Genomic DNA, 26,278 nt, shown 5'->3' with positions numbered 1-26,278 from the left:
GAGCAAGTTAGACAAATACTCTCAAAAATGGGAATCAGCTGCAAGTGGAAGAAACTCAAACTGAAATCTGATGTTTACTCAAGAAGGAAAGAACTCTGGGCATTCAAGGTCCTAGGATGACTACGCTGTAACTAGCAAAGCTACCTGAGGCTCACCAGGTAAATTAATGAGCTTATTTATTACAATAAAACTATCACGTTATGTCCAACAGAATGAGATGCACATATGCAAAAATATCAATGAAAACATCTCCCAGTATGTGTGGATTGAAGTAGTAAACTGTCCTAGAAAATTCCAAAATCACCAAGTAGAAAAGTGGTACCTTCAGAAACTGATCGTGCCTCTCGAATACTGACATATGTGGAACATCAACCACCTCTCGAAAGCCCATTTCAGTAAAATTTTCTCAAAATTCTCCCTCCTTGTGAAGTTTAAGAAAATAACAAGGTCACCTCTTAGCCTTTTTTTCTCCAGACTTGACAACCCAAGCATCCTTAGCCTCTCCTCACAGGACATACCTTCCAGCCCTTTTACCAGCTTTGCTGCTTTCAAGGACATTAACATCCTGTTTTCATTGTAGAGCTCAGAACTGTACAGAATATTGAAGGTGAGGCCACACCAATGGCTAAATACAGTGTCAGGAAGCAGCACCATCTGTTTTGACTGGCTGTCTATGCTATGTTTAATGCACCCCAAAGGACACTGAGTTCTCTTACAGAGAACTCTTAAGAGAAATAGTAGGAGGTAAACAATTCTTTATCTGACTAACTCCATAAAAAACTGTTCTCAAGAATTTCAGAATATGTCATTCACTTGGGGGATAGTAAATGGACTCATAGAACAAAAGAATGGAAAAAGACATGTTAAAATGCATGGACTTTCACTGTCTGTAGACAGACTGTCCATTCTGAACATTCAACTCTCAAACTTAGGGTTGTTCTTCACCAAAAGCTGCAATCCTCAAGCATATTCCACACTGCTCCAAGCTTCAAGACTCTACTTTGGAGACCCAAGTTTCACTCATCAAGAAATGGCATACAATGTTCTTACAATGCTTGTTAAACACTTAAGAGAGATGAACCTCAGGCTTTAATGCAAAGCTCTGCTAGCTACTCTACCACTTACTGGATGCTAAGAAAACTGATCAGTAAGCTGGAACGTATTCCATGAGAAAAAGCTAATGGAGCTTGGCTTGTTCAGCTTGGAAACGAAAAGGATTAAGGAAGTTCTATTGCCACTGCCATACCTAGGCAGCATCGTAGAAGACAAAGCCATAAAGTTCGAAGAACATAACAAAAAGACGCTTGTATGACAAGTGAAACCAAAGAAAATTATGATGGGATATAGTGAAACAAGCCTCCAAAATGAGTGATTAAGCTCTGGAATAGGTTACCCAGAGACTTGTGTAGTCTCTGCCATTTAAGTTTTTCAAACATGATTTGGGAAAGGCCCTGACATAATCATGAAGATGGCTTTCCTTTAATCAGGAGGCTGAACTAAACACAGTAGATGATTTGAAGGCTAAATAACACAAGGGTTATTTTCACCTAAAATATTTCATGACTATGTCATATTTCCTGTATCGGGTTGCTAAGTTTTATAGTTCCATTAGAAATAGCTCTATGTATGAATCTGAAAAGTTACTTCAAAAGGAAAAATACTTATTACTTATAAAGTGGCAATGGCAGTTCATTTTTAAAAACAAGATAATATTAAAAAATATATGAGTAGTTTCAGTCCCTTCAAATTTGATTTTTTTTCTTTTCCTTCTAGAAAACAATATTCCATTTAAACCAATACTCCTGTTATATCTGGGAAATGCTTTGGTCTTCATTTGAGAGACACGACAGAAGCCTATAAGGAAAAGAGGAAAGAAGATAAATATGCAACATGCTGCTGATTAAACCACTGAGACTAGAGGAGGGCTGACAATGTGTGTTATGCAACTGCCTTTACAATGAAATTCTTACAGTTCTCAGAAGATTGAATTCAGTACCACAGCTAACTTGCTACTAATTTTAAATTAATTTTCTTATATTAGGCTTCAGTTTTTTCAACTGTTTACTTTTCTTCCATGGGCTACTTAAATGGTTCTGTCATATTAAACTAATATAATTAATTACTTGTAGGATGGCTATTAAAATTTATCTTGTAGATGACATCAAAATACTGGCCTCTAAAAACCATCAGGCTCTATTTTTAATAAGAAAGCATCATCTTTTTAAATCTCTTTTCCAAATTAACGATGGCTCTTTAAAGCAGAACAGGTTATTTCTATAATCCAGTAACTTACAACTATTAGCATAGCAGCTAATTAATTAGTTGCCTTCATGGCCTAGTTTCCCCATTAACAGTTGGGCAGATCTGAAATCTTAACATGGCCAACAAGCAAATAACTTCAGAAACATCATTCAGGAGAGTAAGAAAATCAATTTAACTAATTAAATGGGGGTGGGGTGGGGAAAGTGAAATAAATAAATAAAAGCATTCACTTTTTGTATTAGGAAATATGAAAGATGAAGATTCTCTGCCCCCTCCTAATGCAAGTTCTCCATGTACAAAGGGATTTTATTTATTTAGTCATCTTAATTTTTATACCATCTCAATTTAGTGATCCATCCAAAAGGGCTTTGAAGTTAACGGAAAACCATAAGCTTCATTTTGATATCAGACTTACAGAAGGCCAGCGAGTGTTAAAACCAGTATCTATTCTCTATTTCCCAATCAGAAGATATGAAGGAACTACAACGACCTAATCCAGCCAATGGCTGGCAACCACTTTCTGTAAGAAGTCAGAATCCATTCTTACTTCAACCTTATGGCTGTAACTGAACTTGAGGATAACATTTCTTAAGACATCTTTTATTTCATTCTTAAAGATGAATTAAGTTTCACTACAACTGCAATAAAGTTGATTTAATAATTACATCTATGCTGAAAAATTCCATGTGTATTTTTTTCCTCCTGATTTTATCTCATTTCTTTTCCTGTTTCTTCGATCTTTTATTTCTTTTACAGATGAAAATGTTTTCCTTAATGAAATTTAAGTGTTTATATTAATAGTTTACATTATTCTATTAATAATAGATTAAATCATCTACTCCTTCATTGGTGAAATAATTTGAATTTTTTAGTGTATTGTATCCAGTCCTTTGATAATTCATTACTTTTCTGTCTAGTCTTTCATCTAAGTGGTTTCTAAGTAACACTTCTTAACCTATTGTCATGCAATTGTAAGCATATAGAACATAGAACCGATCCTTATTTTTCTGTGCCTTGGCTTATTTAAATGAACAGTTTGCCCTCAAAGGACACACATCTTTCTTGAAAAGATTACTTCTTTTATTCCCTCAGACAGCTGCTTCTTTCTAGAAATCTGCCCAAGAAAGTTTTTCAGTGAACTGAATATCACACAAAAGAAGAACTTATTCTTTCTTCTTTATTGGGATAGAGTAGTCTGCTCCAATGCTCTCTATTGCTTGCTTCTATGTACTAAGACTTTTTCTATGGGGCTTCTAAAAACCACATTCCCATTTATACTTTGGCTTCTGAAGAGGATACAAATTCTTGTTGCAAAGAAACTTTCACTGGTACTCTTTAAATAAATAAATAAATAAATAATCCCAATAAATGTTGATCATAAAGCATCTGGTCTATTCTTTCCATTAAGACAGCCTCTGACTTCTACTCATGGAAGACTCAAAAGTGTACGTTATTAAGGTGAAAACAGTAATGAAACTGTAGATGCTACAGTGAAATACATAGTTACTAAACATATGACTAATTGTCCACTTTGAGCACAATCAAAAGATCACATAAAATCATATGGTACAAGGGGAGAATATATGCATCCTAAAGATCAATTTATTAACGTAATGGTTTAATGGGCATTTACTAATAAATAATTATTTATATTATTCCAATAATTTACTGCATTGAAATTATATAGGGAAGGAAACATAAAAATAAGACTCAATTTTGTGGATGAAAACCTCTTGCAAGGTCCCAACAAGTTTCCATTGCTAAAATATTTCACCAATTTCTATCATTTACTTAACATTTAACTTTAAAATGCTCTGCTTTTCACAATTAACATCCTCTTGGAAGTGAAGAAATTTACATTCTTCCAAAATATTATTAAAGCATTTTATAGACAGCAGTAAGTTATACTTTGCCATATTTCGAATGTGTCCTCACAAAATAAGGTAAAGTGGGTGTTTTTAAACTTGAAGATTAGATTCTGATCATGCATTTGTTACTAATTCTAGGAGTGGGAATACCTGATGATCACATTTCAAGTAATGACAGAAAAACTGCTTGAAAAATAACAGCATATAAAATTGAGAAGTAAATATTTGGTTTGCTGAAGATTTGGTGTACAAGAATAAAAGTGAGTAAAACACTGGAATCTGTACAATAGGCAAACAGGAGTTGATCCCAGCAAACATCTACTCAGAAATTAAACGGAGGACTTGATTTAACTACTCTATTGGATCAATTCAGATCCAATATTCAGAGCAGTTGAGGGGGAAAAAAGCACATTGGTGAAATAGAGCACTACAGAAATCAACAGAGATTCTGAAATGATTTAGTAAGTTTATGATCCCCAGGCATCTTCTGCAGTCTTTGAAAGAAAATCATTAGGCAAAAGAAGCAAGATAACTTGAATAAAAGGATAAAGAATGGAGAAAAAGTAAAGAATGCTGACATGACTGAACACCATCCTTTCATGTCCACATATATCATTAGGGTCTTATTATTTGTCTTGTAGTTTTCTCCGTGTATTTCCAGGTGGTTTCCACCTCCATGAGCTAATGAAATACTAAACAAGTGTTTTAACGTAACAGTATGACACATACAGACACTGAAAACACAGCATTACTGTGCTCACCACAGCAGACAGAAAAAACACAGGAATAAAGATACGCGGTAATCTATCCAACGTACATTATCAACTAATTTTCTACCTACTGCTATATTCTGTACCACTGGTATACATCTCATACACCATAACATACAAAATGCAATCCTGAATCAGTCCTTTTACTGTGACAACCTCTGAATTTTGACTGTCTTAACAGCTACTAGGAACAGAATTCTATTCACTGAACTTTACATCCAGTGTAGTAGAAGTGTTGGCTTTTGATTATCACTTGGAGGCATTATGAAAGAATGATTCATCTTATCTACTGTGGACATCTAAATTAGATACGATTAACTGCCCTAGGGAAGTTATCTTCTTTCACTAACTATAAATACTTTAAACAGTCAAAGGATGTGTAAATAGCTATACCTAAATGATAGACAAGATAATTATGTTTTAAGTGTGGAAAAAAAGAAGGTAAGATTTTCTATCAACTGTCTTGTTGAAAGTCTGTTTTAAATGATGTAATTCCTAAACTGGCACATGATACCATAACCGCATGCACTCCCTCATCACTGAGAAGGTACAATACAAGCACACCATCCTATTTTGCTTTAATTAGGAAAATGAAATTGCATAAAACAATACAAAGCTGTAAGATGGTAGCGCACTTCAGCCATTACAAACCTGGATCTATTAAAAAGGAGAGCAGATGGAATTTTTGTTAAGTAAGGTGATAATGTTATAATTTGACTGTCAGCACAATTACAGTAAATAAAACGATTAATACCTATTACACATTAAAAAATTAACAGTTAACAACAGAACAGAATGAAAATTCCACAGAATCATACATCAACTTTAGACAACAACAACAGAATTTCCCACAGATAAATGCTAGATCAAGAAACTACCCGGATAACTTAATGACTTCACTACATAACTGCACTGAACTGCTTTAGGCACTTGAATGCCTAAAGGCTCCTCCATTTTCAGAGTTAGCTATCCAGACATACAGAACTCTGTGCACATCCATTACTTCTGACAATTTAGTTAAGATTAGAGAGTTCCCACTTAGATCTTCAGTCTGACATTTCTTTACAGAAATCATGAGAGGAATGTGAGATCCCGTAGGCATACTGAAAGCATGTCAGGTACACAGTACAGAACTAGAGAGAGCAGTAAGTTAACTACAAATGATGAGCTTTTGTCCAGGACAGAGACAAATTCAGTTCTCTAAGGCTGACAGAATGGAAATCCACATCCACCCAGTTTCATCCCAAATTATGTTTCTCCAAACAGCTAACAAGGATGCCAAAAATAAATGAAGAGGTTTGATTTCTGTACCCCGAGCCCCTTCAGACAGTAGTAAACACAAAGAATATCAGTTCTGAAAACAAGAATATCACAGCTGCTCCTTCTTACAGTGAGCAACAGCAAGACAGTTCATTCCTCTCATGGCTCTTTGAGTAACCATCAATCCTCCATGTAAGGCAGCTAAAAAGCAAATTCCATCCAGAGAACAGAAAGATGACCACCCTTCCTCCAATGCTTTCACTTCTTTCAAAGAATAACATTAAAGGAAAAAGAATTTGATAACTATGTACAGGGAGACAGTTATAGGACATGCATGCTGACATGCTGTGTTTATCTAATTTAGAGATATTTGATTTACTGTCTTAAGATATGACATATGCCTGCAAAATTTACATGGATAGGCTAAGATATAGTACAACCTATGCACATCACTCTTCCTCCCTTTTTGTCTGATGAACACATTTTCAGTAGGACCTAACTTCTCTCAAACCCTGTACCAACACTATGCTACCACACTTGTAGGTTACTTTTGCTGATCCTAGACATCACAACAGCTGTATCTTTCCACAGATCTTGTACTGCTTGAGTTTCCTTCTCTCCTGATATACACAAACCGTGCTCTGACTGACAGTTTGACTTCATATACCTCACAAAGGGTGTAAAACAGAATAACTGCATATTTTATTTTACTTCACCTTTTGATGAAAAAATGGGATACAGATATGAAACATGAGAATAATGTGACTAGGTATTCCTCACTGGAATATAGGATTCCTACTGTTTAGCATGGCAATCAAGAGGCAATGACATCCTCTCTTCGGGGCAAATGGCAAGCATAGTATACTACAAAAGTTTATACACATGTGTATATATATGTACATCTTACCTCTCTCCATTCTTTGTTTCCAATGGCTTGTGTGTACAAAACGCAGACTGTGAAAGGAAAAAAAAGAGAAAAAAAAAGAAAAGAGATCATTTTGAGAATTGAATGTTGTTTTATTTTAATTAAATATGTTGATTTTGTAGTCTATTTTGCTGTCAAAACTACTAACTTGGAAAATCAGGTATTAGTGTTTCCCCTCAGTTTTGAGTATGTCCCCCCATATAAGTGACAAGATAGTCTGGTTGTTGACACAATGAATTATGAAATAGAGTGGTTCTAAAATGGGAGGCAACAACTAAAACTGGCCTCCAGAAAATCACCTACAATCCTTAGGAGCAAAACTGGATAAAAGCAGGTTTTCATTAAATGTGGATAGTCTAACTATCCTAGTTAACCCAGTGCATAATTACACTAAATTTCTTCTTCTTTCAGGAGATGAGAGAATTAAAATAAAAACAAATGAGGTCCCCACTGCAGTGAGACAGGAAGTAGAAGTGGAAAAAGGAAAAAAATTGTCAGGTATTCTTTCTTTGTTCTGCTGTAAGTTCTTCTCATGTACTTAAGTATATTGCATACATATCTCTCTATATTAAAACCTAATACAAATTGAATCAATTACATCTGCCTATGTAATCTGTGTTTGAAACATCAAGAAGCATCATCTCTCTGGTTTCACTGCACTTACAGACTTGTTCTTCTAATACAGAACCCACTTCACATGAATCTTCAGCTTTCATCACAGAGGCACAGTTAATTAGGTCTCCCATACTCTAAGTACGAGTATAAGCATAAATCATTTGCACTGAATGAGTACTGCAAACTTCAACAGTTTTGAACTACTGTACCTAACAACTGTAAAGCAATGATATCCTGAAACTCTCACCATTTCCTAAATAAGGGAAATACAGATGCACAAACATTTCTGTCTGTCAAATTCTTCTCCTGTACCAATCATTATTTCCCAACAGAAGACCACTATTACAGCACTATTTTGAGTTTCTGTTTTGAACAATAAAGGTAGAAGGCTGGTTTTGTTCTCAACCAAGTCAGAATCATCAACTGATCTAAGCAGAAATGAAGTCATGCTTCAAACTATGCTTTCTTCTTACTTGGAAGGTAATACACACAAAAAACACATTAGGAAGAGCAGGAAAAAAGCAAGTTCAACATTTCAGCTTGACACAGAACTTAACAGTTCAACTTTATTTTTTCCCAAGAAGATACTTGTAGAAGAAAAAGCTTTCATACAAAAAATAAATCAAAATCAATCTCTGTCTTCCTTCATTCACTCTAAATGAAACCTCGGACAATCACACTACTGGCTTTGGTTCCTGATTATAGTAGGATGAACCCAAAGCAATGAGCCTATTTTTACAGCACTCTTTGGAGAAGATTGCTGAACTATATCATATATAAAGAACGAAGCTAAACAGGAAAATAAGAGTGAAATGGAAACTACAAAATCAGCTATGGAGACATCTAAAGGTTACTAAATTTCCAACTAACCTTCGTATCTATTGAGATCTGTGCCAAGTTAATCCTGGCAGATGTGGGAAATGTTGCCAAAGGAAGTTTCCACATATAAAAACAAACTAAGAAATATTCTCTGGAAATACTCCTGGTGCTAACATGAAATCATGCACTCTCTCACATTTCCCTTCCACTTTCTCCACTGGCAACTCTTTTTTAACTGAATACCATGAATCCAGCAATGAGAAACATTTTCTGTCTTCAGTAGTGGTTTCTGAGAAGGCAAATATCTTACTAATTTCAAAAGTAAATTACGGTAACAACTGTGCACCATAGCTGTGAAACAAAAAAAGAATATAAAAGATGAGAAATTTAATGTTAAGGAGAAGAAAGCAACAAAACAACTGTAAAATACCCGTTACTATCAAAGTTTCAGAAAAGAGGCATTCTGGCACTACTTTATCTCCTCAGTTTATGAAACCAAATGAAAGAGTTACGAACAAAAAGGCTAAAAGAAGATAACTGTTAAATAATTTTAGTCTTCTACTGTGGTTGAATAAGATGGAAGTCATGCAATATAAAAAAATCAGTAAAGCTCCGCCTTAAGCCTAATTCAGTCTCTAATTCTTTTTCCACCTTTTAGAAGGCTGCTCATACCTCTGCTAGTATGAGCTTCTCTGTAGTCAGTTCACTATAATTTGGGTTTTTCTCTTTAGAGGATATTAAGTAAACAGTGCCATCCTTCTCACCTTTTCATTGCTGAGTCATTAGTGGACTTCTTTTCCCCTCCATTCCCAGTGGCTTCCCAGTGCTTCCGAAAGAACATTTCAGGACTGGGACCACATCTCTAATATAAGAATCACTTATATATTATACATACGTTTATAAACTTAAGGGAGGAGAAAAAAAAGCTAAGAATCAATAGTTTGACTTGCAATTTTCTGCTACTTAGCTGGTTGTATATACGACACATGAGGGCTGCTCTGAAAGTAATGCCTCTTAATTTATTACACTGGCCTGCAACATCAGAGGTGGATGTTGGCGGTATGGCAGTGGAGGCTGAGCCTTCTGCCCAATATTCCATTATATTCTGCTGCTGTCAGTAAAGAGGCAGCCTGACAGAATGGTGTCTGACATGGAAGTACATATGAAGCAAAGGTGAGGCCTCACCTCAAGTACTGTGTTCAGTTTTGGGCACCTCAGAACAGGAAAGACATGGAGGTACTGGAGCAGGTCCAGAGAAGGGCAACGAGGCTTGTGAAGGGCTTAGAGAATCAGCCCGATGAGGAGAAGCTGAGGGAGCTGGGGCTTCTTAGTCTGGGGAAAAGGAGGCTGAGGGGAGACCTTATCGCTCTCTTCCAGTATCTGAAAGGTGCTTACAGGGAGAGCGGGGCAAGTCTCTTCTCACTGGTGACAAGTGACAGGATGAGGGGAAATGGCCTCAAGTTGCGCCAAGGTAAGTTTAGGTTGAATGTTAGGAAACACTTCTTTACAGAAAAGGTAGTTAAGTACTGGAATATGCTCCCCAGGGAGGTGGTTGAGTCACCATCCCTGGATGTGTTTAAGACCCGTTTGGATGTGGTGCTCAGAGATATGATTTAGCAGAGGGTGCTATGGTAAGGCTGTGGTTGGACGTGATCTTCAAGGTCTTTTCCAACCTGGGTAATTCTATGATTCTATGATCTAATAAACAACATTAAAAAAAAAAAAAAAAAGACTTAGCTGTAAAGAAAAAGGCTCATGAAAGTCACATACTTTCTCATAAAAACTTTGCAAATTTAGAATAATTTAAAAGGTTCTTCTTTCTTTCCTATTAAAATGATTGCCCCCCAGATTGTCACGTATTTGTCCAAGTTACTGGTCTCCACTGGTGGTATGATTTATTACTCTGATGGCTTTAGGAGAGGTTTCATAAAGATCCCGGTATTATACTAATTACAGTAATCCTCCTAAACAACCTTCTCAAAGTCATTTCCAACTGGAGAGATGTGCTTTTCCAAATGAGCTCTTCCAAGGGAAGATACCAATACTCAAAAATGTTAACATTTAGTAATTTAATTAACATTTAGTAATTGGGGCATTTAAGATAGTGTCAAATTCTGGATAGATCAAAGTTTCACTGAAGAAGAGAGCAGATGTTTCAATGGTTACAGATTCAGTTCACAAAACACGGCAGTCTCCCACCTCTTATTTTCCTATATAGTTTGAGCATCCCTTACCTTACTCTGGTCCTCTCTCACTGAATTCTTATACACTTATCCTTTAACCTGGAAATTATGCTAACTCTTCACCTCAGTTCTTCCAAGCATAAAAACCTCCATTCCCTCACAAGAAAGTGACACCCACAGTAAAGTCGGCCCTTTCTCCATGGTAATCCTCCCACAAACTTGTACCCAGTTCCAGCAGGCTCTTTGCTGACCAGCTTCTACACCTTTTAGGCAGAGCTTTCCTGAAAGTCCTTTTACCCCAAGTGCCATGAGATTCTTCTCGTTACTTTCTTATATGGGTCCATCCCCCCCAGGAGGATCTCGATTCTACCTTTCCAGTTTTTTGTAAGACACTCTAATTTCTATTACACTACTGAGTAGTTACACAAGAGAACATTCCATCCTAATTGGTGATGCTGCCACAGTGTACAGTGGTTTGGAGTGGCTGTTTGGTCAGTCAGTGTATGGGAAAAAAATTTTACCCAACTGCCTAAAGAAAGACCACACTAACAAATCTGTAGCTCCATGGCAGAAGGTCTTCTCCCTGCCTCATCATGTAATCACTGCTTTAGCTCAGACTCTATGAGAAATATAATAAATAAATAAGTGGATTTTCTCAAAAATTTTGCTAGGGTTTGAAATGCATATCAGAAATGGCCTCAAAGCCAGTGAGATCTTAACATACACAGCAACTTAGGGTAGTTCTATCTTTTATGAGATCTGGTGGTGGTAAATCCAGTTGGCCTAAAAGTAGATTGTCTGAAAGCAGTGTGGTCTTGGATTTGACACCTTTTTTAGCTAACAGGGTAAAGTTCCTGTATTCAAGACTAGTGCAAGAATGGTCTTTGTCCAAACAGAAACTGAGGAAAGATATGCTGCTACACTTCCAAGTACATAAAAAATAGCATTTTTCACATTACACCCTTCTAACTTCCACAGTTATATTATAGCCATGTATCTGCATTCAAACAAAGGACACTGGCAGCAAACTAATTAGCTAATAATTCAGAATACAAAATCTGCACTGCTTGCATCCACCATCAAAGCCACTTTGCCAAATAATTTCCTAAGTGCAAACACAAGTATGAGCATTTCTAGACGTAAGTTTTCCCTTTCTTTCTTTACCAAGTAATACTGTATTCCATGTTTTTATATAGGCCTGACTGGCACAATAACTGGACGTTCACAATGGGAACCCCAACTCTGAAGTGCATCACCAATCTGAATGCTTTAAATAAACCGTTTACAAGAAACAAGAAAACACTGTGTTTTGAACTGATAGACAAGGTTATAACACTTTAAAAAGTGTATCCAAGTAACTTAATTTAATTCTATAAAAATATCACCGCCTTACATCTCAATGATATTATAAACAGCAAGATTTCTTCAGGTTTTCCTGTCCCTTCCCTGCTGTGGGCCACGCAACAACCCTGCCCCAGCATGGTTTGCCCACAGACCACATCCTCTTTGGAAGTCTTTTGCATGGAGTGTTGCCTTTACAGGTTGCATTCCAGAAGCGTAGTTCCAGGAGTACCTTCAGCAGCTGTGTTTCTAGCTCCTAGCTGCTAACACTTTCCTTCTGAAATGTGTTTGGCAGGGCCTTGTGTGCTCCCCTGGCTGGCAGAAGCTCTAACTAGTGCTGGTTATTTACGTAGCTTTCAGGGCTGCCTGGAAGAAGCTGCGACAGTCAGAATGGATTATGGCCTCCTTCTACACAAGTCACATCTTAAAATTTATGCCTAATACAGTTTCCTATCTGATAAAAACCTGACGTGCTTGCCTAGTTTTTAAGCTTAAATGCTGTTAGGGACATCTCATCAATTTTGTTTAAAGACGTCTTAATTCAACACAGAAATCCCTGAATTTAAGCCATCAGGGGTAACAGACCACTGAACACTCTTCTAAATTGCTTAAAAACAGTTTGCAGTACACAACATACTCTGCTTCTTCAAAAACTCCCTGTATCAGAGACATGATATTACCTATGTCTTCATTTGAAAAACAACAACAACACCTTTATAGCTTAAGAATTTCAAAGGCACTCCTACCTTCATGCATCTACTCCCCAGGAAGCAGAAGTAATCAAAGGTCTACTGTGAAACCTCTCTTGAGAAACATTTGATTAAGATCCAACAAATAAACACTCAGAAAAGTACTTTTATATTTCATACTGCCTCACAATTCAGTATTCAAGTATATCCCACCAGGACACGGTTACGTGCCCAAACACATGATGGAAGCATGTCTGTCTCAGGGCTTATTTCCAGTGCCACTGAGTACAGTACATGGTATTCTAAGGAAAAAAAAAAGATTAGGCTTACAAAAAAGAAAATAAATCTACAGATAAAAAGATACGGAGAGTTGTAGAGGGGGCCAAATTGACACAAGACAACATAATCTAAGCATTAATCGATAAACAATACAGGAGTACTTTGATTCACCGCTATCAGGGAAAAAAGGAAAAAGAAAGAAACATGTAAATATTCTGTGGTCTCAGTTCCTTGATAAGCTGTTATAAAATGTTTGGTATGGGAAGGCATCGATTTTAAATCAAAAGTCCCCCCCACAGCTAAATTCATTGGAAGACTTTTCTGCAGTCATTGACTTTGAGAAAATGTAGCTGGACTGCTTGACTAAGGGGCAGCACAGTTCAGGAATGCAGCAGTGATCACAGAGGCTTTAAAATTCCAGTTCCTGTAAGAGGAGCTATAAGCACAGCCAGCACTTCATTAAAGAACTGTCACAAAGACAATGTAAACCCAGCAGACATCAAACTAATGCACTAATCTCATTTTATTTGAAATATATGATGAGGAATAAACAGTAAAACGCTCCATACTTACTTGGATCAGATTTAGAAAATGTATCTCTGTCCAAAAGATTTCTGTTCAAAAGAGAGAAAAAAATCTTATTAAAAAAATCAGATACTAATGAAGATATTTTAATGATATCAATCAAGAATCTGCTCAGTTTTCCACCCTTCTAATTCACAACCTTTCCTTAAAGTCTACCAGTACTACCAGTTGAGTCTTCTCACCTTTCTTTTTGTTATGTAGTTCAGATTTGAGCAAAGCTTAGCTTATGTAGTGTGGTGTCTTGAAGTACAAAGCAATACATAACAAGCACATTAACATCTATAACATACATCAGAAACAAAAATAACTACAGAGCAAAAACTTCTATCACTGACTAACATGGTAGCTGAACTAAAAATCTGTGTGCTTTATTTAAAAGAATGGTTATGAAATCTCAGAGCCATTATCAAACATCTAAAAAATGTAAATAAATAAATGTTAAATTATTTTGACAAGCCAAAAACTGGTCTGAAAACAGGAGGCCGTTGAACAAGAAATATCTATTAAGCTTAGACAGCTAGTTTAGGTTTGGTATTACTTAAGAACAAAAGAAAATGAATGAAGAAAAGGTGGAAATACAGCAGCAATGTTGACATGGTTCTAGGTATCGCAACAGGACACTAATTGAATGCAAGTGAAAAATCTTGTGCCTCTGTGAGGAAAAAAGGAATAAACAAATGAAAACTACATTTCGGAAACTTCTCAGTCTAGTCACCTTGCCTTCTTGATACTCAATGCTCAATTTAAGCAATGACATAATTAAGTTTTAGGCAGAAATAATGAGAAGTCTGGAATATACCTATGAAGAAAACACTGCTACATATTGATGCTGACCCCCATGTGGACAGAACAAGTAGAAACAGGCTTGACCATAAACTGAATTCTCTGCACTTCAAGTGCATAAGTTGAACTTCATTCCATTGCTTTACCATCTTTCTTGGTTATAGGTAGCCAGACACGAGATCTCTATCACTGTGTATCTTTAGGAACAAGTTAGGAAGCTATAAGTCCTAACAGTTCTTTGATCTTACCCTGGAGCAAGAGACAGATTAAATAACCAGGTTACATCACTTACAACTTACTATTTTTAATAATTAGTGAGCCTCTCTAAAGGTCACCATTTATTACTCTCATTCAGATCTAAATCACATTATTTTCATGCCACTGCACAGTGCAGAAATGCATACAAACATATCGCTAAATACAGGTTTTCATAGTGACCGCTGCAAACAGCTTCAAAATACAGTAGAGGAAGTTTTGCAATATCAGAATTGCCAATCTCAAACAAAAATTTCCTTTTATTTCTTTTTAATTTATACTAACTATTTATGTTATTAATTCATGTTAACTGGAATTTTCTGTATTATCCAAAACTGAATTCCTATAAACCTAGAAAATTTCAGGCTTAAGTTACATGGAAAAAACAGCACTTCAGCTTATAGGATAGGCCTCCCATGCTCACACTTCTCTGAGCCACCAAGCGTTTGTTGTCAGGGACCTGATGAACTAAGAACACTTCCACAAAGTCAGCATCCCTGAAAGGACTGTAAGGATTGAAACACCAAAGTCTGACATCACAATTCAGGTCAGTAAGCATCAATAGTACGTGGTTTTCAACTGATATAGCTTATATAATCTTCAATTTAAGGAAAAACCTTTTCTCTCAGAGAGTGGTCAGGCACTGGAATAGCCTGTCAAGGGAGGTGGTGGAGTTGCTGTCCCTGGCAGTGGTCAAGAGGCGTCTGGATGAGGAGCAACGAGATACGGTTTAGTGGTTTTTGGTAGCAATGCTAATGAAGGACGGCTGGACTTGATGATCTTGTAAGTCCTTTCCAACCTTGTGATTCTGTGAGTCTATGATTCTATGATAATTTGACCCTACACCTACAGCAAAGAAGACTGGGAATATCTGTGCAGAAAGTGCTGTCCTACAGTCAGAGCTCCTGAAGGAATTCATCTTACACCTTCCAAAACACTTGCAGGAGCACAGATGACTAAGGGAAGAAAAAACAATAGGAGCCATGGCAATAACACCTACTTAGTCTGCAATGGAAAGTACAGAGGAGATTAGAAATACTGGAATAAAGATTTCTTTATCTGTATAATGAGAGCAATTTCCCAGGGGGAAAAAAAAAGGTAATCAGTAAAGAAGAAAAGTTAAAATGCCTTGTGTGGAATCACTTTGTTCATACAGCTTCATGAACTCCATAAACATGTCAGGATGTCTGTGACACCTTCAAAAAACTCTGTACTATGTTCAGTGTAAAACTTGAAGATCTCATTTATACAACCAACTCTTTAAGATCCACCAGTCTAGTTAGCAGTGTTTGCTGGACAGAAATCATTACTATGTGGCTTTGTATGATCTGAATGTAATATACATATGCTGTATTTATTGAGAAAGACAGATCTACCTTAAAACACTACAGTATTTACTCATCTCACTCACATATAATTTGCTTCTAATCTGACCTCTTTACATGATCAATATACTACCTTCCTGTCCTGTAAGCTTTTACATTGAACCCTTTGTTATACTCAACTGCTAAGCAGAAGTGAATTCAGTTCCTCCACCCGAAATTACAGAAATTTGGCACTGAAGAACAGACCTCAGAAACTACAGAACTGAGTACTTAAAATGTGTGTTCCTCTAGCTTCAAAAACTATTTCTATTACTGGACAAATACATGTTTACATACTGTTTTAAACTGAAACTCCTGATGATAAAATCAAGATTTACTTCAGATGGATTAGTTAATCTCTCCAGGTGCTAACGTTTTGTTTCTCTTCATTTTCAGATTATATATAAGAAAACAAAGTGCCCTGGGTGGGCAGCCAGGATGGAGTTAATTGCCTTCACAGAGCCTTGCATGGTGCTGTATTTTGGATTTTTCATAGAATAATGGTGATAACATACTCATGGTTTGCTGCTGGGCAGTGCTTGCACAAGATGAAACTATTTTTCAGCTTCTTGTGCTGCCTGCCAGTGAGGGGCTGGCGTTGCTTAAGGAGCTCATGTAGTTCTGTGCTCTGCATTTGTCGCCAGAGCAGCAGTGACACCATAGAGATGTTTTGGCTACCACTGAGCAGTGCTGGCCCTGCATCAGGGCTGGCTCCAACCCAAAGCCATAGGTTGCAGATGGCCGAGAGGTGGGGAGGGCACACGGCCACAGGATCTTACCCAAATCTATCGAAGGGATTTTCCATACCCTCTGATATCACGCTCAGCAATAACAGCTGGGGGGAGGTGGGAAAGGAGAATTAAGGACTCTAGTTACGAAAGCATTCATCTTTCCAAGAAATCAGTGCACATCCTGAGGCCCTGCTTCACAAGAAGTGACTAATCTTTGCTGACTGGAAGTACAGAAAAACTTTTTCTTTTGCTCACATGCAACTTTTGCTTTCTTTTTCCACTGAAATGCTCCTGTCTCAAACCCACAAGGCACTTTTTTGTTTTGCTTCTTTTTCCTCCACCTCAATCCCCACCCATGTAACCATGATGCGTGACCAGCCCTGTTTTCCTGGAAACGCCTTCCTCCAGATGGGACGTGGTGAATGAATTCTTTATTTTGCTTTGCTTGCATGTGCAGCTTTTGCTTTGTCTATTAAACTGCCTTTATCTCCACCCACCAATTCTCTCACTTCCACCTCACTCCCCCCACATCCCACTGGGAGGTAGAGGAAGTGAGCAGCTGTGTGGTGCTATGCTGCCTGCCGGGAAATACAGCATTCGGTGGTTTGCAAGCACAACATTTAGTTACCCATAGAAGACTGATGTTTAATTTTTAGAAAGCATATATTTCAAATATCACATGCTCTTATGTGAGCATACATCACTTTTCTTTTTCACTTCAATTACTCCATGGGGAAGCTTGTATGATGCTGTGTTTGGGAATTTTAATGAAAACTGTGGTGATAACACACCCATGGTCTGTTGCTGAACAGTGCTTGCACACAGCCAAAAACTTCTCAGCTTCTCACACTGCCCTGCCAACAGGGAGGCTGGGCATTTGTCTTCCCAAGGAACCACCAGACACGATGATCCTTGCTCCCCCATAAGCAGAGAACACCTGCCTGCCAAACAGAAGTAGCAAATCAATTCCTTGTTCTGCTTTGCAGCTTTTACTTTGCCTAATGAATGGCCTTTATCTCAACCCACAAGTTGTTTCACTTCTACCTTCCCAACTCTCTCCCCCACTCTGGGTCAGGGGCAGCTGTGCAGTACTGAGCTGCCAGCCAGGCTTAAACCACAACAATTCATTAAACAAACTCATTTTTGTTTCCTTCTTTTAATATCAGACCCATATATCTTTTTTTTTTTTTTTTTGCAAAGAACATCCTGACAAACAAATTTCCTTTTTGTTGTTGTTCAGAACTGTATCTATTTCACTGCTAATTTTAATCTGGTTTACATCACAGTAGTCACGGTCTCTCAACCTTAATTGCTACCACTGGACTTCCAATGGTCAGCCCTACGTAAGGTGATACACAATCCAAAGAATCTACTTGAGTGAAGAGTCCACTTGACTTCTTGCAGGGTAATTTACTGAACGTTTTTTTTTCAGTTGTAACACTAGCTTGAGTAATCATCCTTCCCCAGCTATTTATATTCTCCTATATTCTGTCAGAACACAATAAGAAAGAAGCTATTAGCCTCTAGATTCAAAATGCCCTGGACCTAAATGTAGATTAGACAATTTCTCAGAATTTTATCTCCTTGTCAGAATGACTGGTTCTTTAGGAAAAGCTCAGAGGAGAGAAAATGGTGGCTCTCCAGACTAAGGCAGTTAGGATGAGCTGTTCTGATTACCTCCACTCATTGGGGCACGTGAAGGTCTGTGAAGAAAGCAAACACATCTCTGAGAGGCAAGAAAACATCCACTGTACTCCTCTGGAGAAATATCTGACTCTTCTCGTTCACAAGAAGATGAAGAAATAATTGTCAGCCTCCGGAGTAACATTAATCATCAAGTTACAAATATACTGATTCAGGAGTCTTTCTCTTTGGAGAAAAGAGGGAAGAAAGGAGCACAACTAAAGCAGCACAGCTTATCTACATTTTTATGACTACACACAAAAAATATTATCTGAATAGATGCATAAAAACAGCGTTAGGACAATACCTCTATTAAACTGCTGACTGCTCTCAGGGGTTAAGCCAGCAACAAAAATGGAATTGCCAGATTTCTATACTTACGTATACAGTAACAGTGGTTTTGCTGTCTGTGGAAGCTGACAGGAACAAAGAAATACTCGTGCAGATGAAGCAGGCCTATGTGAAAGCTGAGTTGTTCCATTTTAAATAAATAAAAGCCCATTTATGAACAGTCCTAGTTTTGGCTGGAGTGAGCAAACAGCTCACATCACAAACTGGTTGAACTTCAGCACCACATCGATTATTACTTGAAAACAACAGAACGAAGCTGCTACGTTTGTATTTCTAAGGCTCAGCATTTAAACAGTCTGGCTCTGAGCTTCCAGAGACGTATCATGAGGGATGGCACTGAGGACCCCTGGCAGTCCAAAGCCCCGTCAGCTCAGTCTAAGGTCAGCTGTCTAAGAACCTGTTCGGTTCTTGCTCTTCGGTTCCATTATTTCAAATAATAGCTGTGCCCATATCCCAAGTCTGCTCTTCTTTACAAACCACTGGTAAGGTCTGCACAGGTATCCCATATCCCCTCTGTTCCATCCTCTGCTACTCTGCCTTGCCCCCTGTGCTCCCACGGCGCTCCTCTGCACAACACCATTCTGTGAGGGTCCCAGACACCTTATTCTGCACTGAACTACTTGATACTGCTATCTACAGAAGAATAATAGCTGTATCACACCACTTCACAAGCCAGAAATAAACTATCTAAGCAGTAGCTGCATGTTCTTTAGAAAAACTGCTTTTGTAGCCAAGGAAATCCATACAAAGCACCAAGCAGGCAAAGACAAGTTCAGACAAAACCTGACACGTCCTGAGACTTCATATGATTCAAAACTCCCTAACTGTTCCTAACAGTGACAAGGCTGCACCCGCAGGGCCACAGATCTGCTTTAGATTTTGTAGTTAATGGGTGCTTGCCTAAAGTTCAAATAACACCTGCATGCACAGGAAAATCAAACTATATATTGTAACTATACAGAGTTACAAGCTCAAATAATTTACCGTACCTTTTATCATTTTATCTTTCTGCCACACAGATTTCTAAGAGAAAACAAGAAGGTAAATGTACTGGCTGGAAAGAAGAGAGCTTACTAGAAATCAGTCCTTACAACCATCAAAGATAAAGTTAAACATGCTTTGGATACCACAACCACTAGAAAGGAACTCCTTAGGACTTTCAGACTGTCAAACAAACGGAAAAGCGAAAAATCTGATGCAGAGCATTTTGTTCCTCCATGCAAGAAACCTGAAATTAGATTATTCTCATAAATGAGAATAGGATTGGTTTAATTCCATTCATCCCATTTGTTAATATTAATTTTCTGTACGAATTGTGAACCTGTATAGAACTGATCCAAACCAGGCACAGGCGACCAGCTACTTCTCAGCCAATCCCAAGGAGTCAATGCTGCCTTCCTGCACATTATGCCTAGCATGGGAATACCAAAAGTGCAGAATCAACACGGAATGATGAGGACAGTCCACCTGATCCTGCATAAAGCATAGCAGACCTGTGTCAGTGTTTTACAATGATTTTACCATCTCTCAGATAACTATAGCATCACTGACACACATCCTGGTTTCGGCTGGGACAGAGCTTGTTTGCTTCACAGTGCCTGCTATGATGCCATATTTTGACTTGAGACTTTGCTTTATGACAGGAAGTCATAAAGTGATTAAAATTCTTCTTCACTTTCCTACAGATATGCAGAATTTACCCTTAGGAAGATAATTCTGTTTGACACCTCCTCGGTAGGTAAATAAACACTAACACGAGGCACAGTGAAACTCCTTTCTTCCTTGCAAGATAAGGTTTCATAAAGGCTGTGGTTTAATCAGGAAACTCCAGATCAGTGCACCTAGTAACCACCAGGAGCAGAGATAACCACTACATTGATCATGACTAAAACTGAAAAGCTCAAGATCCCACTGTGTACGTAATTTCACTGATAACAGAGAAGATGAGAACAGACTGTGATACTTCTCCAGTGTTTAACTTGATTGTAGTCAACGAAGAATATGACCAGGCAGGATCACGTTCTAGCAGATGCATGAGGGCACGCCCAGACACAAGATGAGCAATCTCAAATGTTCCTGTTACTTTCTTGCCCTTAACACAGCCGGTAGCTGACCTCAAGCTCACATGAGACCACAAGTTTCTACCTGCAGCTGGTAAGTGTAGATTCAAGTCTAGGCACAGGCCTATCAGCAGTGTGCTGTGCACACTGGAGTAAGAGAAACTTTTTGGCTGGAAAACAATAGCAGAGTAAAAGGTAAAAGCAGGTCTTCATCAGACCGTGGGCACAGGTGGAGGGAGCTAGTGGGTACAGAGGGAGATGGCTGCAAGAACTGACCAAACAACCCTGTATTTCTGCCAACACCACAGGATCCTTCCAGGTGTCACGTTTAAGTTGTTCTGCTACATTAAATCTGGCCCTTGAGCCAAAAAATACAGATCCCTGATCAAGTAATCTTAGTGGCTTATAAATCATATAATCACAGAATGGCCTGGGTTGAAAAGGACCTCGATGATCATCTGGTTTCAACCCCCCTGCTATGTGTTGGGTTGACAACCACCAGACCAGGCTGCCCAGAGTCACATCCAGCCTGGCCTTCAGTGCCTCCAGGGATGGGGCATCCACAACCTCCTTGGGCAACCTGTTCCAGTGCGTCACCACCCTCTGTGTGAAAAACTTCTTCCTAGTATCTAACCTAAACCTCCCCTGTCTCAGTTTAAAACCATTCCCCCTTGTCCTACCCTCATAAACAGTCATTCCCCTTCCTGATTACATGCTCCTTTCAAGTACTGGAAGACTGCAATAAGATCTCCCTGGAGCCTTCTCTTTCCAAGCAAAACAAGCCCAGTTCACTCAACTTTTCCTCATAGGAGAAGTGCTCCAGCCCTCTGATCATCTTAGTGGCCCTCCTCTGGATCCGCCCCAAGAGCTCCATGTCCTTCCTGTACTGGGGGCCCCAGGCCTGGACGCAGTACTGCAGATGGGGCCTCACAAGAGCTGAGTAGAGAAGGACAATCACCTCCCTCTCCCTGCTGGCCACTCTTTTTCTAATGCAGCCCAGAATTGGCCTTTTGGGCTGCAAGCGCACACTGCTGGCTCATGGCCAGGTTCTCATCCATCAGGATCCACAAGTCCCCTTTGGCAGGGCTGCTCTCAAGATCTTCCTCCAGTTTGTATAAATACCTGGGACTGCCCTGACCTAAGTGCAGCACCCTGCACTTGGCCTTAGTGAACCTCATTAGGTTTTCATGGGCCCACTTCTCCAGCCTATCCAGGTCTCCCTGGATGGTTTCCCTTCCCTCCAATGTATCAACTGAATCACTCAGCTTGGTGTCATCTGCAAACTTGTTGAGGAGCAATGTTTCCCTCTTTCCAGTCATCAGGGACTCCTCCAGACAGCCATGATTTTTCAAATATGATGGAGGGCGGCTCGGCAACCACATCAGCCATCTCTATCAGAACCCTAGGATGGATATCAATCAGCCCCACAGACTTATACACATTCAGTTTCATGAGGAGGACTCGAACTTGTTTCACTGTTACAGTGGGACAGAAACCACTCCCCACACCCTCACTTAAAGGCTCATGGTCCTGGCAGACACAAGAAGCCTGACCAACCATGAAGACTGAAGCAAAGCACTAACTGAGTACCTCAGCTTTTTCGCTGTCTGAGGAAGCCAACTCCCCATTACCTTTCAGCAGAGGGGGAACACTCTCCTTGGCCTGTCTCCTCCTACCTATGTACCTATAGAACCCTTTCTTGGTGAGGTCCTGGAACAGGCTGCCCAGGGAGGTTGTGGATGCCCCATCCTTGGAGGTGTTCAAGACCAGGTTGGATGCAGCCCTGGGCAACCTGATCTAGTAAATGTGGAAGTTTGGTGGCCCTGCCAGGCAGGGGGCTGGAACTTCATGATCCTTGAGGTCCCTTCCAACCCAGGTCATTCTGTGACTGTCATCTTTCACATCCCTCACCAAGTTCAGCTCTGTTTGCACATTGGCACCAGATCCAGTAAGGCTTCACCTCAGGTTGGTTACCTGGACCAGGAAGTTGTCCTTGACAGACTCCAGGAATCTCCTGGATTGTCTGCCACCCGCCATGCCACTATCCCAGCAGATATCCAGGTGGTTGAAATCCCCTATCAGGACAAGAGCCTGTGAGCTCAACACCTCCTGCAGCTGAAGCAAGAAGGCCACATCAACAGGCACCCCTATTCAGGTGGCCTGTAACAGACCTCATCCACTTGATGCCCTTTACTGGATCTATCCTTGATTTCTACCTGCAAGTTCTCAACCTGATCACAGCTGTTCCTCACACACAGCCCTTCTCAATCTATCCACTTCCTAAAGTACACAGCAACTCCACCACCCCTCCTACCCTGTCTGTCCCTTCTGAAAAGCCTGTAGTCCTCAGTCAGGGTATTCCAATCATGGGATTCATCCCACCATGTTTCTGTGATAGCAATTAGGTCATACTTTCCCAATTGTACCATGGTTTCTAGCCTGGGGTTCTGCCTTACTGCCTCCCAAGGTGACAGCCTTCCTACCTGCTTCTCTGTCACCCCTTCACACATCTATACCTTAGAAGAGCTGGAAAAACATTGAACTTTTTCTTTAGAATCATAGAATTACCCAGGTTGGAAAAGACCTTGAAGATCATCAAGTCCAACTGCAGCCTAACCAGTACCCTAACTCTAACAACCCTGCACTAAATCATATCCCTGAGTTCCACATCCAAACGGCTCTTAAACACACCCAGGGATGGCGATTCAACCACCTCCCTGGGGAGCCTATTCCAGTACCTAACTACCCTTTCTGTAAAGAAGTTCTTCCTTTACATACAGAAGACTGACAGTCACCTTACAACTACTGATGTAAACTAGCAACCAAATTGGCTCTACAACTCTGTAGGTACCAAGGGAAGATCAATGGCTCAAAGTGTTTTTAAAGCATTTCTCTGCATACATATGAAAATAAACAGGAAGAATTTCATCATTTGCTGAACTCTGCACTCTTGACTCTCACTGTATTTCACAATTTACCGTATCCTTGCTTCCCCAGAGCTTTAGCCTAGGAATGTTTTTACAGATGAATCACGACCATGTGTTAACGATTAATCTCTGCCCCAATCATCTCACACTCAGATCTGAAGCACGATTTTGCAATCGAAAGCTGTCAGTGCAGCACATCAAGAAGGGAATCGCCTTGGAAATTCCTACCCTACACTTGACATCAAGAGTTACCAGGATGAGAAAACACTTCTAAAAGTTTGGGGCTTTTTTCCCCCCCTGGTTTAAGCAAAATAGATGCGGCTTTTGAAAACATATCCAAGATACATACAAAGAAATTAACATGCAAACGATGTCCTAAGGTTAGCTATAACTAATGGCAGATATGATCATCTATGCCATACACCCGCAGTTATTAACTATTGGATGTATTTTTGAGTAACTTAGGCTTGAAGAAGGCACTGCAGGCTGATCCAAACAGCCCTTGGAATAAAAAGAAAGCTGCCTTTATACACGAACTGGGTCAAAAGCAGAATGAAGACTTGCAACATCTGTAATTTTGGTAGGTTATCTATAGAACCTAATGTCACGTTTGCTTTAACACCTCACAGCTTCCATTCTGCAAACACAGGTTCTATGCTTGCTGCAGGTAAGCTCTGTGCAGATGGGCTGAACATCAGCACCTTCACATCTCAGCTACTGGCAGCTCCAGTAATGCAAATTCAACCCTACTATATTTGTCACTGTGTCAGCTTTTCTTAGTGTTAAAACACCAAAAGATACTTACGAAGGGAATATATTTAGTATATTTACTACAAACAAACACAAATCCCTTAGTAAATACACAAAGGGAAGAGAAGGAGTGGTCTGACTGAAGTTCCGAGCCCTGTATGTCTGCCCTCATAGAAGCAGTGCTAACAGCAGTAACTCCCCAGCAACCACAGCAGAAAATGGAGCGGCGTGGCACAAACTTTGTCTCATTTCCCATCAGCAAATAACATCGACAGTTTGAGTTATCTGCCAGAAGCTGTCAGCTCTGCTGGCCAGAAGAACCACTGCTCTTCAACTGCTGTGGCAGAGTGAAAACAAACGTAGCAATTCACAACAATAATAATTCCATACCGCTAATGGAAATATCCCCGTGTTTCACAGAGAGGGAAAGGATTATTTCTGAAATCCCAGCAAACAAACCGGGGCCAAATAAAGGTGGAAGAGCAGAACTGCACACACTGCACCCCGTGTTACGGGTCGGCATTTTTAGCAGCAGCAGCGGTCGGGTAAAACGCGACGAGGCTCCGCGCCAGGTTTCCTAAGAGTTTTGCAAGAGAGCTTTAAAAATATATTGAAGGATTACTCCGGATGGGAGTTATTTTCCTTCCCCTCCCGCGGTACTTGGGACAGCTCCAGAAGTTAAACGCCCGCTGCTCGGACACGGCTCCACCGCCGGGCGCTGCCCACAGCCCGGGCGGGCAGCGCAGCTACAGCGGAGCCCCACAGCGCGCCCCCGCCTCACCTGCAGGACACGGAGAGCTCCACCTTGGTGGCCGGGATACTGGAGCTGAGCACGTTAAAATCCCCCACAGACGCCATATTCGGGAACCCACCGCTCCTGTCCAGCTTTTGCTGCCCCGGCGGCTTCTCCAGCCCGAACATGAGGCAGCTCGGAGGGCGGCAGGCACTGAAGAAGGGAGGGACGGAGGGGAGGAGCCCCGCAGCCGCTCACAATCCCGGGATCCAGGGAGAAGATCCCCGCTTCACAACAGCTCCGCACAGCAGACCTCTCCCTGCCCAGCCGGCTCCTCCGCTCGCCTTAACGCGCTACCAGCCCGAACTCTTGGCTCAACGCAGCCAAACCAACTTAAAAGGCGAAGCCCTCTCCTACAAGGAGTGCCCGCCCCCTCAGAGCGCTCCACACCGCCAGGAGGCGCCTCCCCGCCCGGCGCTGCCCCTCAGCGCTACGCGCCGCCCTCAGGCGGGAGGGAAAGTGGCGGGTTTGCGCCAAAAAAACGGTGTTTTAAGGCTCCAGAGTGGGAAGGTGTGTTAATACCTTGGCCATTATATACACTAAGATGTGAACGTTGTCTTCTCGTGCCTCTGTCTTTCCTTAAAAGGCATTAATTTCACCCTACTGTTTACATTGCTGTTTAAAATAATTGTAAAAGTTCAATTCCCATATGCCTCACATCACTTTATGTTTGGTTTGCTTTCAGTTCCATGGTACATAAGTGGCTCCAAACACTCATTTCTCACGGCACTTCTATGGGAAAGAAGTGGTACCATCCCCGCCTCAGGTGGAAGGTAAGGCACGGGCATGGGAACTTCTGTGTTGCAGTCACCTGTATTTACACAACAGACATGCACGTGTTGTAATTAGATGATATGTCATATTTACACAACATGACTGCAGAACTACAACATCTGCAGCTACATGATGTGTAGGTCAAGTCAGAGGTCACAGGATATCAGCTCAAACCCGGTACAAATGTTACCTACCTTGGCTGTTTGTGGCT

At 40.1% G+C, this 26,278-nt stretch overlaps 1 protein-coding gene across 2 annotated transcripts in view; it reads right to left on the bottom strand.

The window, feature by feature from the left end:
• Positions 1-25,699, bottom strand: part of CPNE8 (copine 8) — an 82,802-nt gene extending 57,103 nt beyond the window's left edge. Inside the window, exons 1-3 of one of the 2 annotated variants that reach the window (XM_015851722.2) lie at positions 25,282-25,699; positions 13,585-13,625; positions 7,068-7,114 (exon numbers count right to left, since the gene is read on the bottom strand). In XM_015851722.2, coding sequence (XP_015707208.1) covers positions 7,068-7,114; positions 13,585-13,625; positions 25,282-25,421 — 228 coding nt within the window. In that variant the 5' untranslated portion in view covers positions 25,422-25,699. The remainder of the gene's footprint in view (positions 1-7,067; positions 7,115-13,584; positions 13,626-25,281) is intronic. The other variant, XM_015851701.2, reaches the window with a different exon arrangement.
• Between the last annotated feature and the right edge of the window lie 579 nt (positions 25,700-26,278).

The sequence above is a fragment of the Coturnix japonica genome, chromosome 1, assembly GCF_001577835.2.
Source record: "Coturnix japonica isolate 7356 chromosome 1, Coturnix japonica 2.1, whole genome shotgun sequence".
NCBI classification, from domain to species: Eukaryota; Metazoa; Chordata; class Aves; order Galliformes; family Phasianidae; genus Coturnix; species Coturnix japonica.
Note: the sequence above shows the minus strand (reverse complement) of the source record. Positions and strands in the feature narration are given on the sequence as shown.